We start from the raw sequence: 14466 nt of genomic DNA on the forward strand, positions 1-14466 counted from the left end.
ATGTTATATTCAACGTTAATTTTACCTTATTTAACGTATGGAATTATAGTATGGGGAAATACACATTCAACTTATTTGGATAGATTATTTTTGTTACAAAAAAAAGCACTTCGAGTAATATGTAATACCTCCAAATATTCCCATACTGACGGATTATTTGTGGAGAATAAGGTTTTAAAAGTAAGGGATTTGTATTATTATCATCTTGGTCAATTTATGTACAGTTTGTATAATAAGTCACTTCCTTCAGTTTTTGAAAATATGTTTAATAAGAATAAAGATATTCATAAATACCCCACTCGTCAAACAGATGAATATCATTTGCCCCTTACCCGAACTCTATTTACAAAATCCACGTTTATCTACAGTGGCCCAAAATTTTGGAATTCCCTTGAGAAAAATATAAAAGATTCCATTAGTTTGAAATCATTCTCTAGTAATTTAAAGAAATATTTGATTAGCTCATATGTACCCCATGATTAGTGTGATTGTTTGGAATTGTTGTTCTTTTTTCTTCACCCTGTATCGAGAATGTTGACCTGCCCTTCGCTCTCTCTACTCCCCCTCTCCCCTTCTCGCCCTCTCTTTCCCTACTCTCGTGTGTGTGTGCACAATGTATGTGGATGCATACATGTGTGTGTACGTGCGTGTGTGTGCGTATGTGTATGTGGGTACGTGTGTGTGCTTGTGTGTATGTGTATGTGTATGTGTATGTGTATGTGTGTGTGTATGTGTATGTGTATGTCTATGTCTATGTGTATGTGTATACATGTGAAAGCGTATACACTGTACTTCATGTAACCATCCGATTTGATTGAATGAAAACTGTATACTTTCAATGATTAGCTTGTACGGTACATGTATCGTTGTATTGTGTTATTAAGTCATATATAATTAATGTATTGTAGTAATGTAACGCAAGTGAGGGGACTGCAATCTACAAGTTCGCTTTTTAGCAGCCCCTCAATTTCCATTTCCATGAAGTTCTTTTAAGAACCAATATGTATTATTATGTTCCAATATATGTAATCATGTCAAAGTGTATTACCTGTGTTTGATTGGAAATGAAAATAAAAAAACATGCATGTGAACATGCATGTGTGAAATGAAAATGAAAATGAAATACTGAAATAATGTTATATTCATGAGAAGAAAATTGTTCGGACGGAAACACAAATAAAGGTTCAACTGAGTATCAGCAGAGTATTTACGTTGTACACGTGCAATTCATCATAAAACATAAACGAAGACAGATAAAGTAGAGTTGGAGGTCATCTGTACCAACTGTACATGATGCGGCTACTATCACTTAAATTAAATCAAATTAAATTAATTAAATCAACTTGAATACTTTACTTAAATTAGGCCTAAGATAGCCAATTTGGAGATCATTATGAAAAAAAGTATATATACATACAAGTTGTACACAAACATACAGTATACAAACATATTCAATTTATATACGCATATGTTTATAATCTATGAAATCATAGCAAAGCATGTGAAAAATCGTTCAATGAACCTCTTTCAGAAAACGGGGAGATTCATATTACCCTTATCCTAGGTCAGTACCACGAGGAAAAAATGTGTACTTTTCGTCAAAACATTAAAGTTTGCATTTTCTTTATGTGATAGTCCATGGGCATGACATCAGCAACTACAGTAGTCTTCTCGTCAAGCAATGGTGGCACGGATTACAGATTCATGACTTTCGAAGGGATTGTCCAATTTCCCTCAAACTTCACTGATGCGTTCTACCAATATTGCCACATTTACGCAATATATATATATATATATATATATATATATACATACATACATACATACATATGAATATGACAGGTCTAATAATTTCAGTTTTATTCCGAGGAAATTATGTCACGTTTGATATGTCAACGCCACGTTGTCGACATCCACAGCACAGACCCATAAGCAAAGGCCCCAGTTGGCCACAGTCTGCTTGCGGTCCTAGTACTCTGCAGAGTGATATGAAGAAGAAAGTACCGAAGGACCAGCTAGAAACCATGGTGACCTGCAGAGCGATGCCTAGCTGCCTGAAGGTCAAAACTGTTGCAGGAAGCATCAAGGCACCGGCAATAAAACTGGAGAGCGCCGCCATGGTGTTGGCCGAAGAGAGTGTTGATATCGCATGTTCACTTCTTGCCGATCTGCCAACACCTGAGGCGCGCAGATAGGCTACCCCATAGTGAAGTGTGAAATCGACGGACAGGCCGACAATGAGAGCCAACATCGATGCCTCAAAGACGTTGAGCTCCCACCCGGCAAAGACCAAGCTGGCCACAGTCGTAGCGACAGCGCCACCTATCGACAGAACGACAAGCGCTACTATGACCAGGTTCCGTGTGGTAAGCAGCACCACTACAGCTGCGATAAGAATGGAGTAGCCCGAGGAGTTTATTGCACCGTTTGCAAAGCTCAGAGTGTTATCCAAAAAGTATGGTTGGCTGTCACTGATCGTCGCAAACCAGCCGCTCTGGAGCCCAGGAGGAGCTGACGCAAGTTGTGAGGACACCCAGGACGAGGCTTCATCCCAGAACATCTTCGTCTCTTCGTACTCAAACTGCTCCAGTACAGAGCTTCCGAACTGCAATATAAGAGTCACAATTGAATTATTTGCGTCAAATCGTGGACCGGGCATCGCCGGTGAGCAGAACCCTGGAGCACAACGAAGGGTTATTAACTTCTCGGTGCACTCCTGGAACAAGTCTGGTGGGTACGGGAAATCATCATGCGACTTACCACAGCAGGGAAACCGCCAGGTCTCTGCGCTGCCATTCGCGCAGGGTTCTTCCAGGAATTCTTTGAGGGACTCCACGAAACAGTCCTCGTACACCGAGTCTCGGTAGAAACTCTGGTTTCGTACCGACGAGCAGAAGGCAAGGAGCCACTCCTGAGAGTCTGGCTGGAGGAGGTTGAATGACTTATCCATCACCAAATATCCGCGATCGGATGGGTTCCAGTGATTACCGTTATCAATGGGAACCACTCCCCAAACAACGATGATGGGGAGATGGGATAATTTTGCCCTCTCAAAATCAAATTCATCTTTCAAAACGTGATCATAAGTCTCGACAGGATGGCTGAGTTTGTAGAGTTGGAGCCCTCCTCGTGTCGGGAGAGTCAGCCCTGGGAAAACAAATATAACGACGAACGAAACGACTATGAGCGATGAAAACAAGAAGAGCCATAGAAATCTGAATTTCGACACAAGTTTAGGAAGATGTACTTTGAATGTTCTTTGGAATAGTCCCACTACGCGACGTAACCGGGTAGTCACCCAAATTCGAATTGTCTGCTTTTTATTGGCATTGTATCTGGACGGGAATATTCTAATTCTCTTCAAATATCTTTCACTGATCATAATGCCAGGCGGGAGCCAGATCACTGTCAAGATAAAGTTTAGCAGGATCACCATCCCCGCATATATTGCGAAGACTCGAACTGTGGTCACGGCGCTTGTGGCAGTAACGAATAGTGCAGAAGCACTTGTAAAACTTGTAACAAACATGGTAGCGGAAGCTTCCTCAAGTGTCTTCTGTACTACGGGCCACGTGAACCCTACTGGAGATACTCTTTGGTTTTCTCTTAGGATGTCGTGAAAAATAAAGGCGTCGTCTGCTCCGATCGCGATCACCAAAATTATCGCTAAAAGCGTCATGACGGGAAAGAATGTAAAGTCAAATACTACGTAGTGAGAGAAATAACCTAGGATGACAGAGAGTGCCATCTGCAGCAGAACCATTACTGTCACGAAGATAGACTCCATGTACAGCCAAATTATGGCCGTTACCACAGCGCCCCCAATGCCAATATAGACGAAGTTCGTGCGAAGGATGTCTGAGTAGGTAGAAAGCTTAATGCCCCGAGTGTCCACTCCAATGCCCAACACTTTTGTTGTGCCGTCGTCCAACATTCTGCTGTGGATGTTGTCGAGGAAAATAGATCCAACCTCTTCGGCCCCTTCGCTGAGGGGATATACATGTAGGGTCATTTGTAAATTGATTGAACCGTCATTTACTGCATCCGAGTCAAACTCACTAGGCGTGAGGTAGAAGAAGATAGAGTAGATTGCGTCCCATTCAGTACATTCCAGAGGTATGCCGACGCAATTTCTGGATGTACTGCAACCAGCCCGTAGCTCTCCTGAAGAATAGAAAGGAGCACAACGCAACAGAAGCTGGTTGACGCGATCGACGTCTTCCTGCGTGATGTCGTAGCACGAGCTCTTGTTCGCAAGCAGCGCTACATAGTTGGCCACGGACCAAGTGGCGCAGCAAGATCCTTGCCCGTCTCGTGCGCACGCCGCCTGAAAATGTGTCGTGTTGAGGACAATGACGTCATCATGGCGGCACATAGAGATGAGACTTTCAGGTGTGAGCAATTGGGAACCCTGAGACGATGGCTGGAAGACCATTCGAAATCCATTACCATCTGAAAAGATATGAATTCGAACCGCGATTCAGTTTTAATGAATTCCATACGGAAGTAACCCACGGACCATTCCAAATATTGGTAACGCATTCAAAATGTATGAGATAGAAATGTTTTGGAAGTAACATTGACTGTATTTCTTTTAGCAGCATGTATATATGACAGAATGAAATGAGAGTGACCATCCGGTCAAGCGTAAGTATTTCACTAATGATGAATGACCAGATTCCGATCTCCCAATGCAATTCATTGACCTAACCCCTTCTTCGCCTCGTCATAAATCGTAAAAGTGCATGATCAGCTATGCTGTTCATTCTCATTTAGGCGCAGACTAAAACCAAAAACATTCAGAAATACAAGTAGATATAATCACTTTCGCATAAAGCGTTGCAATGAATACCTGGATTTCCACAAACGTTGACGAGATCGCCACTTGCAGAGGGCCGTCGGCCCGTTGACGAGTCAGACGATGTCTGAGTAAACGACGCAACGCTGTCGCTCGGGACAGACAGAGTAACACCGTTGGCACTCCTCGGCGAGGTGGTTAGTACGTCATCTTTCCTCAGGAGGTTCTCGAGGGGAATGAGACGATTGTGGATCTCTGTTCCTCGGGACTCGATTCCCTGTGCGAACGATAAAGAATCAGCGCGTAAAAATAGGACCCTACGCATTTTATAACATAAATAAATTACAACTCACTGCATGTGAGTCACAACTGCGCGACAAAGACCTGACACACATCACAGAACATCACAATATTCAACCAAGCGCTAAATTCACAGATGAAGGGAAATTACTGTTTTAACTGAAATGAAACACCACTGTGCACTGAAACCGGCACAGCGATCTGTCAGGAAAGCAGGCTTAAGTTTATATCATTATTGTTTACTTTTCTTTGTGTGTAATATCTCATATAGATACGGGGTGCAATATAATTGCACCTTCCCCTCGACTCAGCATAACTTGCATCTTTGTTTGATATTAATGTGACTAACAAAAGACATGTTTCTGTGATATTCATGTGACTAACAAAAGACATAGCGAGGGAACATGCAACTTATGCTGAGTCAAGGGGAAGGCAAATTCCAATGTCTTTTGTTAAACATATTCAGTATTTTCGCAATGATTGACAGATGAAGTCACAACAGGAATATTGGTTTGGAAGGATATTTTTTTTTTTTGTGTGTGTGGGCGTTCCCAAGTAATCTGAAGAAAAATAGAAGAAAAAAAATCGTTAAAGATATATGGAATGTTTCTAGATGTTCGTTTCATCGCAAAAGTGATATTGAGGGTATCATAAATCAACACAAATCAACATGCATTTGCATTTCAGGGGCCCTAAACATAATGCAACTCTACATTATTCCGAAGGTTTGTTAATCGGAAAATGAAATAAGGATCGATACTCAGAAAGTGAAAAATTGTGAATAATATACTAACAAACCTTGGAAATAACGAGCCATGCTTCACTTACGGAATTTTAAGGATAACAAACCTTTGGAAGAAAGAACATTCGGAACAACGAATCTTATTTTATTTCCGGATCAACAAATCTTCGGAATACCAAATTTTGAGAAAAGAGAAACACCGGTTTAAGGAACTTTCGGAGTAACGATCCTTTTGAATAACGGACCTTTGGAATAACCAACTGTTACGTGTAATCCCAAAAGATCACTTTCACACATGTGTTTTCAAACTAGATATGACAGTACAACCAAAATTAATTGATGCTCTCTCGAAAATGTAAATTTTAAACGAAATTAATAACGAGATAGCGCCGCATTTAGCATTGCTTTGTAGCGTATTATCAACATTCAATAAACAGCATACAATATAGCATCAGTTTTCGTGTTTCCATCTTTATACTGAATTTTGTAACGAAATTTATAACGAAATTTCGATGTAAAAAACATAAGGGAAGAAAGCTGTCGGTCTCGAAGACTTCATTAGAGAATGGGAGAGCACTGTAATACAGTTCCTGATGGGCACATTTGCGCAAGTGACAAACCCTTGTAATTTGGACGTCATTTGGGTCACTGGTTCATCTATTGCCTTAATTGTTCTCTTCGGTCACACTTAAAGTGATGTCATTTCGCAAAATTATAAGAATTATCTACACCATTGACCATAGAGTGTCAAACATGCCAACATTCTGACATAGCCGAAAATATCTATAATCCCACGTGAAGCTCTTCAACCAATCATTAGATATTTTTTCAAATCTAAAATATAATGTTGAATAAGTCGAGTGGCGTAAATTGTAAACCTAGGTCACATTCAAAAGTATGTGGTTACATTCTAATTTTTTATTTTTCTTCTTTGAAAAGAAAATATCTGTGCCTATATAGGCTGCATATGCATTGGATGTCTGAAAAAAGGAAAGTTGATTAGTTCGGGTTATAACTCAGAACTTTGTCAATCATAGTATCGAAAGTCTTTGGGTTTAACTCCAATATTATAATTCAGGGTGGTATTGGGTATTAGAGAGAATTGCATACCTTGCATGTGGTCACAAACTTTAGGGATAAAAGAAATGTTTGTATGAGGTAAAACCGAGGCCTTTGGTACCACGTCGTGTCCAGCAGCAATGTTAGACGTATTTATCTTGCAACTTAACAATCTGTCCTTGACGATGGATAGGTTTTTGAGGTCAAAAAGATGACATTTCAAACGAGACAAAGATCTCTTATCGACGAACGATAGACTATATAGTCCATTGTCAGAAATTCTTGCAAATCGGCATCTTTCTCTGTTTGCAGTATTCGAACTTTGTAGCTTGGCATCTTATTGCTGAAAAGTTTCATTACTCCACAAGTCCTTTTGAGTATGTGTACATCTGAAATGTGCAAATATTATATCCACTCTTCTCGAATACCTCATGCGAGAAGTACAAAGCAAACATACACTGAAGGTTGACAGGACCTGTGTACAGGAAGAACATGACCATCAATCTTTAACATTCGACACAATGAATACCGCGCACTTACTTTATTTACCAAATACTTTCGATCAAATTATAAATGTGTTTTCAACAATCGACGATGATATGAATCTTGTATGAAGTAAAAAAAAAAAAAAAAAAAAAAAAAAAAAATCTGTACTTGGTATACAGAAAGGCCAGCGACCCAAACACCTTAAAGCGAACATTTTAACACACACGACAATCTACGAATGATTACACACGCCTACGCAGATAAATCGTCTATAGACAGCCACACTACAGTATCAGCTGCCTTTGACGTTTATACCAGTGGAGTCGCGGACAAAGCACATAAGTTTGTGTTCCTCGCATATTGTCGGGTTGAAGACATTTTTTTTTTCCAACAGCATGTGGAATGCGTGTACTCTGGGTGTTTGCTTATTCTGTATTCTTTAATTATACTGTACAGCCTCAGTGTTCATGATTTGAATTACATGCTTTTTATTTCGGATTCAAACCCTTGATACTGTTACAATAATTAGGTGACAACAAAATCAATAATATGGCGAAATTTTCATCATCGAATCATCATAATGTACACTTCCATGTACCTGCGTACGTATATCTAGTACTCCCATCTTGTCTTGATTCACAAATTTTTATTTGACCCCTATATATACCATGTTTTGTCCAGTGTCTTTTCCATTAGGCCTATACTGTATTGGTCGTCTATTAATTGTCTATGGAAGAATGATGTCGTTAAGGCACAGCTGACGATGAGATATCCAGCCATTTTAGGACATTACATGAAAAATATATTTTCTGCATACTGTATTTCCAATCACATAAAATAATATAAACTAATAAAAATGTATAAGTTCTGTTCAGTGAGTAGTTATTGTCCACGAGAGCCTCCAAAATGTAAGCTTGGCCTTTTAGCACGTCTCCTTCATTTCCAAGAATTTATTTTCCATTCAATATCATCAGAAAGTGATGGGAAGTATAGTTTACTCCACAGTATTTCTCGTCGTTATTACATTGTATTAATATTGTGTTATTACTAGTATGTGTGTGTCAATTTTTTTTCATTGTTGGAAATTAAGTAAAATGAAATGAAAATGAAATGAATCATGACAAAGTATCACAAGGTGAAAAAATAGAAATAGATTCAATCCGTTATTGCCACGAAGAAGTCCCTTATAAAAAGTGCTGTGAATTACGAACCTTAACTAAAATTAATAAAAACAAAGAAAATAAATGAAACACTCCTGTGTACAAGGCTAGTGAACACACAGTGTAAGGCCAGAGTACAGGAAGGAGATTTATGCCCCCGCGTATTGTCAATGTGTGTCCTTAAAGCGCATTTCCGAAATGCTTTGTAATATAGACTATACAACTTATATATCACTGCAAGAGCAAATGTGGTGAAAGCAACGTGGGCATTTAATGGTGTATTTTAAGGTAAATAAATTAGCATTTTGGAGTATTTGGCATTTATTTAACATGTTTTTGTATCTTCAAGGAAACAAAATAGAGGTACACGTAGACCTGTGTATACGGTGATTTGCTTACGTTGAAGATACAGGACAATTAGAAATGTTTATGAAATCTGTTTACTGAAGGATACTCATTCTAAACATGCTAGATATCGCACACACCACACACAGACATTCACATACACATAACTCTGTAGCGAAACACAAATAGATAACCAACAAAAACCAAACAACCTACAAACTTAAACAAAGATTTGACTTTGTATTATTTACTAGCCAAGAGATTTTTATTGACTGACTTACCTCAGAAGCATCGTCAAATTTGGGGAACCCGTGCTTTACGACGACGAAGGCACCAAGTGACATCACGATGACGAATTCCAACAGACAGATGAAGACGGGATAGTTCCAGTAAGATTTCGCCAGTCTTTGTACAATGGATATATGAAAATAATGATCATCTGCCACATGTAATTCTTTATCTTCCATAATAGGGCTACAAATCCGCAACCGCGGATGTTATGCGGTCCCAACGAATGATAAATGGAGGAAAAATGTTACAAACATAATTTGATATAAGTCTATGTGAATTTTTGCAGCAGCAATAAATCTTCATATCGTCATGTGGACAAGTGCGAATTGTTTTATGAATGTCATGTAGTGTTTAAAAAGCACATTATAGTCATACTTAGCGTACAGTCAATTAAAATTCCTTGCATAATAATGTTTCTATGTGTGAACGGTTCTAGGACAATTACCCCCTGGACAATTACCCCAAACCCTAATCCTCGACTTAATCCTAACCCTAACACAAACTGTAACAATATACTAACTCTAACCCTAAAATAAATCTTTATACTCTAAAGGGCTTTTTACACTTGTAAAATTTTGCTTAGCCCCGGACCAACGGTGGGGCTAAGGGGGGGGGGGGGCCTTAGCCCCACCGTTGGTACGGGACTATCCTTAACCCACTTTCTGTTTACACTCGTTTTTGCCAAAGTGGGCTAGCCCCACCGATAGTACGGTACTATCTGGCCCTGCAAAATAGCAGGGGTTAGCACCGCAATTGCGGTGCTAGCACCGCAATTGCGGTGCCAAGCAAGTAAGTGTAAACAGAACGAAAAAATAATCCTGGGCTAAGCGACGGAGACGAAGTCCGACCCTCACTGACCAATCAGAAACGAGGTAATCAAGTGCTGCCGGTGCGTGCGTGTACGTGTACAGTACACAGCGTAATTATGAATATTCATGTGGTTTGGAAAGTCCGGGGCTAAGAAATACGAGTGTAAAAAGGTCAGTTTTCTCCTTAGCCCCGGACAAGAGATAGTACGGGACTAACTGGCGAGTGTAAAAAGCTGAAAAAATTGGTACGGGACTAACGATAATCCTGGGTCAGAGAAAGTCCGGGGTTAAGAAACACAAGTGTAAAAAGCCCTTAACACTATCACTAACCAGTATTCAGCCGGGAGCAATCGTCCTCGGTGGTAATTGCCTTGATACCTTGGTGCTATCTTGATACGGTTGTGAACGCATTCAGTGTGTTTGTGTGCGTGTTTCGTTCTCGGTACATGTACACTCAGAAAAAAAAGAAAGTAAACGCTTTTTCAAGTTCATCTGTCTAATGGACTATTTAGCTAATAGTGATGTTTTATATACCATGTCAAAGGTAATTTAATTAGCTATCAACCTAGAAGGTCAATAAAAAGGGAAACTTTACGCATGAGTGAACACATTCATTTTTCTCTTCCAAGGCACAAAAGTAAAATTTGCATAAATTAACAAGTTGTTATTCCAGCATGTATGCTCTTCCGTATAACAATGAGAACGAAAGACAAATTCAACACAATAAAAACGCAAATTCATTTGCAAAAAATCAACCTGTGATCTCTAAAATGTCTCTGTAACCCTCCAAAGATAGAGAAATGCAAAAATAATGGAGGAAATTAAAGAATCTTCTGTCAAATCCATAGTCAAAAGGCATACGAGAAAAAGTAATGGTAACAAAAAAGCTTAGATTTGAGACGTTTATTCCAAATCAAGAAAATTTGAAATAATATTTGGTTCTTGAATTTGTCTCGTGTATTCTGAGATTCCTTAATTAAAAGGTAAAACAAAGAAATTTTGTCGATTTTATCACCTTTGCGGCTTACTCCCTTTGTCATTTAAAGTTTGAGTTGATAGAAATTCTTATGTTCTACCTTCAATTTCCCCACTATACTTTTGTCTTAGAATATAAAGAGAAACGAGGGAACGGAAACTTATTTCTGCTACTTCATTCATGTCTCTCATTGCGTTAAATTGGTCTTTTGTTATCATTGCTTCCTTGGATGGCATTTGCAAATGAATTTCAATAATCAATTTTTGCAATTTTTACTTTTCTGCCTTGGAGGACAAAAATGAATATGTTCACTCATGCATAAAGTTTCTCCTTTGTATAAACCTACCAGGTTGATAGCCAATTAGATAATCTTTAATATGGTATATGACACAATGATTTTGTCAAAATCTTCTCCGAAAAATACTAACTGGAAAAAGCGTAAACTTTCTTTTTTTTTCTGAGGATATTTTCTGTTATATCTCTGACTTTCGAAACCTGGACAGAATATGATACCAGACGAGAGTGCTCTTGCAATGTTATATGACAAATACTCGCACGAAATCGTTCCTTGATTTTTGCAAGCTCTGTTTCGTTGATTTTAAGCTCAGATCCGTTGACAGCCTGGCTCTTGCTTTTTCTTCCATAAGCAATTGTCAACTTTCTACAAACTAGCAAGCTTTTCTCATAGCAGTAAAACAAGCGAAACAAAAACAACTAAACTGAAAGTAGTCACAAAATCCAGGTTACTCATAAACACTGTCTATTTTTTTAAAACTCCTTTCTTAGAGTGATGTAATGGATCCTAGCTCATTACAGGCATAATCATTATGAAAACCAAAAACCAAAACATACACTTCACAAGCTTTGATGCTTGATTTTTATGAGCGTGCAAACCTTGCGTGCAAGTGGTTTGTAGCCTGCGTCACCCAGGGTATAGATTTTTCCCGGATAAGCTTTGCTCGCATCATTCCTGTAACAATAGGACTTCTCTCCCTCTCTCTCATCTACCGATGTCCATTGATATCAAAACTCTCTGATGTACTCGAACTTCTGACTATCTTTCCTAACCCTTTCTTTGTGATGGACTTTGGACAGTATGGAGATCGAACGCTGTGCGCTTTCTGTGTTATGCGGCACTTGAAGCACATCGTGATAGGTTTTCAGCATCAAGCTTGTCAATCAATTATACGACTTTAAGTACCTCCTTAAATCATTTCTCTGTTGTCTAATACTTTTCACCCTTCGGTATTGCTTCAGCACCTTTTTAACCATCCTCATACATACACACATGCGCACGGTTCGTTGCATTTCGCATGCAGAGCAAATATGAATTCAATATATTCTCTGCTGTCTTTCAATTCCACTCAGGCCACCCACCGAATAGTCATAATATAAAAGAAAGAGAATAAAACATAAACCCCATGCTTTTTTGACAAAAGAATCTTATTTGCACTTTTCGATTCTACTGTCTTTTAAATTCAACTCGGGCCACCCACCGATAGTCATAATATAAAAGAAAGAGAATAAAGCATAAAACCCATGCCTTTCTCAAAAGAGTCTGCATTTGCAATTTTCGTCAAATTTCACATGCCTCTCTGAACTGCGTGTTGACGTATTATATACACGTACATAATATGTAGGCCCTACGTGGGCTATTGAGAAGTTCAACGGGTGATTATAAACCAGCCAGAGAATCATGAAGTGATTGATCAGTATCATATATACAGAATAATAGCATTTTATTTTATACTCTGCACGCATAGGTTAGCACGCATATCAAAACCAAGCATTAAAAGCTTATGAAGTGTACATGTATGTTTTGTTTTATTTTCTTTTGTTTAGTTTTTTTTCGGTGTTGATTATTGTGCCTAACGAAGATTCATCACGCCTTTGCAGGAGAACAAGACCAAAAAACAAAACAAAACAAAACAAAACACAACGACAACTATAGAACGCTTTTAACTATAACCTGGCGTTTTTGTATTAGTTTCAGTTGAGTTAGCTTTTGTTTTGTTTTACTGCTACAAGAAAAACTTGTTGGACGGTAAAGTTGATAGATATAAGCTGTCAGAGGATTTGAAATTAAAATCGACGAAAGAAAGCTTGTTTACCGTGAGAAAAAACAACAACACACAAACAATATCGTACAATTATTTGTCATTTTCGTCAGTAGCTGTTTCGAGCATTGTTTTAGGATCTTATGCGGAACATTAAGATAATAATATATAGAAAAGATCGACATTTTTGATATCTGCTGTTACTTCCTGTTTGCCAAACACACGCGCACACACACACACACACACACCCCAAATACTATTACTACTGCTACTACTTCTACATAAAATTAATACGTCTGCTACAAGTAGTTGGCCCATTTTTATGATTCCTGACACCAAGCCTAGTCTACCCGTCGTCTTTAACGCCCATTTCCACCTCTGTAAATTTCCACCTGTGTGTATTTCTCCTGGAAGTCATACACGGCCCACCCCATTTCCCGCGAAGAATGGGTTGACCGTCTCGTCAATATTTAAAGTCTATATGCAAACATGCCACCTACTTCTTCTTTTCAAGCCATTTTCGCCTTCAATGTTCGATATGACGATAGAGGTATTAATATCTTGGTGAAGTGTCTACTTACGTTGCGAACATTGAGAACTTGCGTCGTCGCCTACCAAGTCCATCGCTTACGGATGCGCCGGAATTTAGAACGGTGAGAGAAGGAGGTGGAGGAGGGGGTATCGAACTGGACACCGACGAAGAGAGAGCCATGGTATTACCCGATGCAGTTCACGGATAACAAAAGTTATGTCGGAGCTATTAAGGAAACTCCTCCAACACATCTGGGAGTTCAGGTACTGCGTGCGCAAAGGGACTGGATCATAATTTGCTGCACCTGCCATTCCTCGTGAATGCGCATGCTCTGTGAGATCAAGAGAAGTTCTTTATTACGTGTAATACAGAGTAAAAGACAGTACAGATGTGAGTGGTCGAATGTTTGGTGTGTAGACTACGGCTTGCACTGCGATGTAAAAAAACGCACCGCCTCTTGTACATGATACATGTACAGTACCTGTTCTCGAACCACGCGTAGAAGAGTTTTGGCTCATACATTTCTGCGTGACTTGATTAAGAATGATGGCGTTTTCTGGTTCTTATACTGTATGTCTTTTATCTGGATATGATGTGAACGGTATTTACGATGACAACTATCGGTAACTGATGTGAACTTTGGAGAGGCTGCAAAACTTTCTGGTTGTTGCAATAATCTATTAAACTACTCATTTCTTCTATTCTATCTTATTCATACAAGTATATAATTTGGGAGTGTGTGTGTGTGTGTGTGTGTGTGTGTGTGTGTGTGTGTGTGTATTATTATGTGTGTGTGTGCGCGAGTGTGTGTGAGGGTGAAGGGGTTGGACAAACATAATACATATTATAGAGAACAGGTTAAAATAGGAGGGGCAGCTGCAGAGAGCTGCTGGCCGGGGGGCTATGATTTC

The 14466-nt window shown here is 39.1% G+C and overlaps 1 protein-coding gene across 1 annotated transcript; it reads right to left on the reverse strand.

Annotated features, from left to right (window-relative positions):
* Positions 1-1873: 1873 nt before the first annotated feature.
* LOC139720785 (protein dispatched homolog 1-like) lies at positions 1874-13735 on the reverse strand. Its single transcript, XM_071632126.1, has 5 exons — positions 13605-13735; positions 9172-9295; positions 4853-5075; positions 3727-4452; positions 1874-3147 (listed from the first exon to the last, which is right to left on the reverse strand). Exons 1-5 carry the CDS (start codon positions 13733-13735, stop codon positions 1874-1876), a joined length of 2478 nt encoding a protein of 825 aa, XP_071488227.1.
* Between the last annotated feature and the right edge of the window lie 731 nt (positions 13736-14466).

Source organism: Diadema antillarum, unplaced genomic scaffold, assembly GCF_040938485.1.
Source record: "Diadema antillarum isolate AM-2024a unplaced genomic scaffold, OU_Dant_1.0 scf00000133, whole genome shotgun sequence".
Lineage (NCBI taxonomy): Eukaryota > Metazoa > Echinodermata > Echinoidea > Diadematoida > Diadematidae > Diadema > Diadema antillarum.

Bases quoted from the DNA above. Each gene is read 5' to 3' on its own strand.
- LOC139720785 (XM_071632126.1), bottom strand. From the start codon at position 13,735: ATGGCTCTCTCTTCGTCGGTGTCCAGTTCGATACCCCCTCCTCCACCT. The intron at 4,453-4,852 runs GTATTCATTGCA...ATATCTTTTCAG, and splicing joins CAACGTTTGTGGAAATCCAG to ATGGTAATGGATTTCGAATG. The intron at 3,148-3,726 runs GTTATTTCTCTC...TTGTTTTCCCAG, and splicing joins GGCACTCTCTGTCATCCTAG to GGCTGACTCTCCCGACACGA.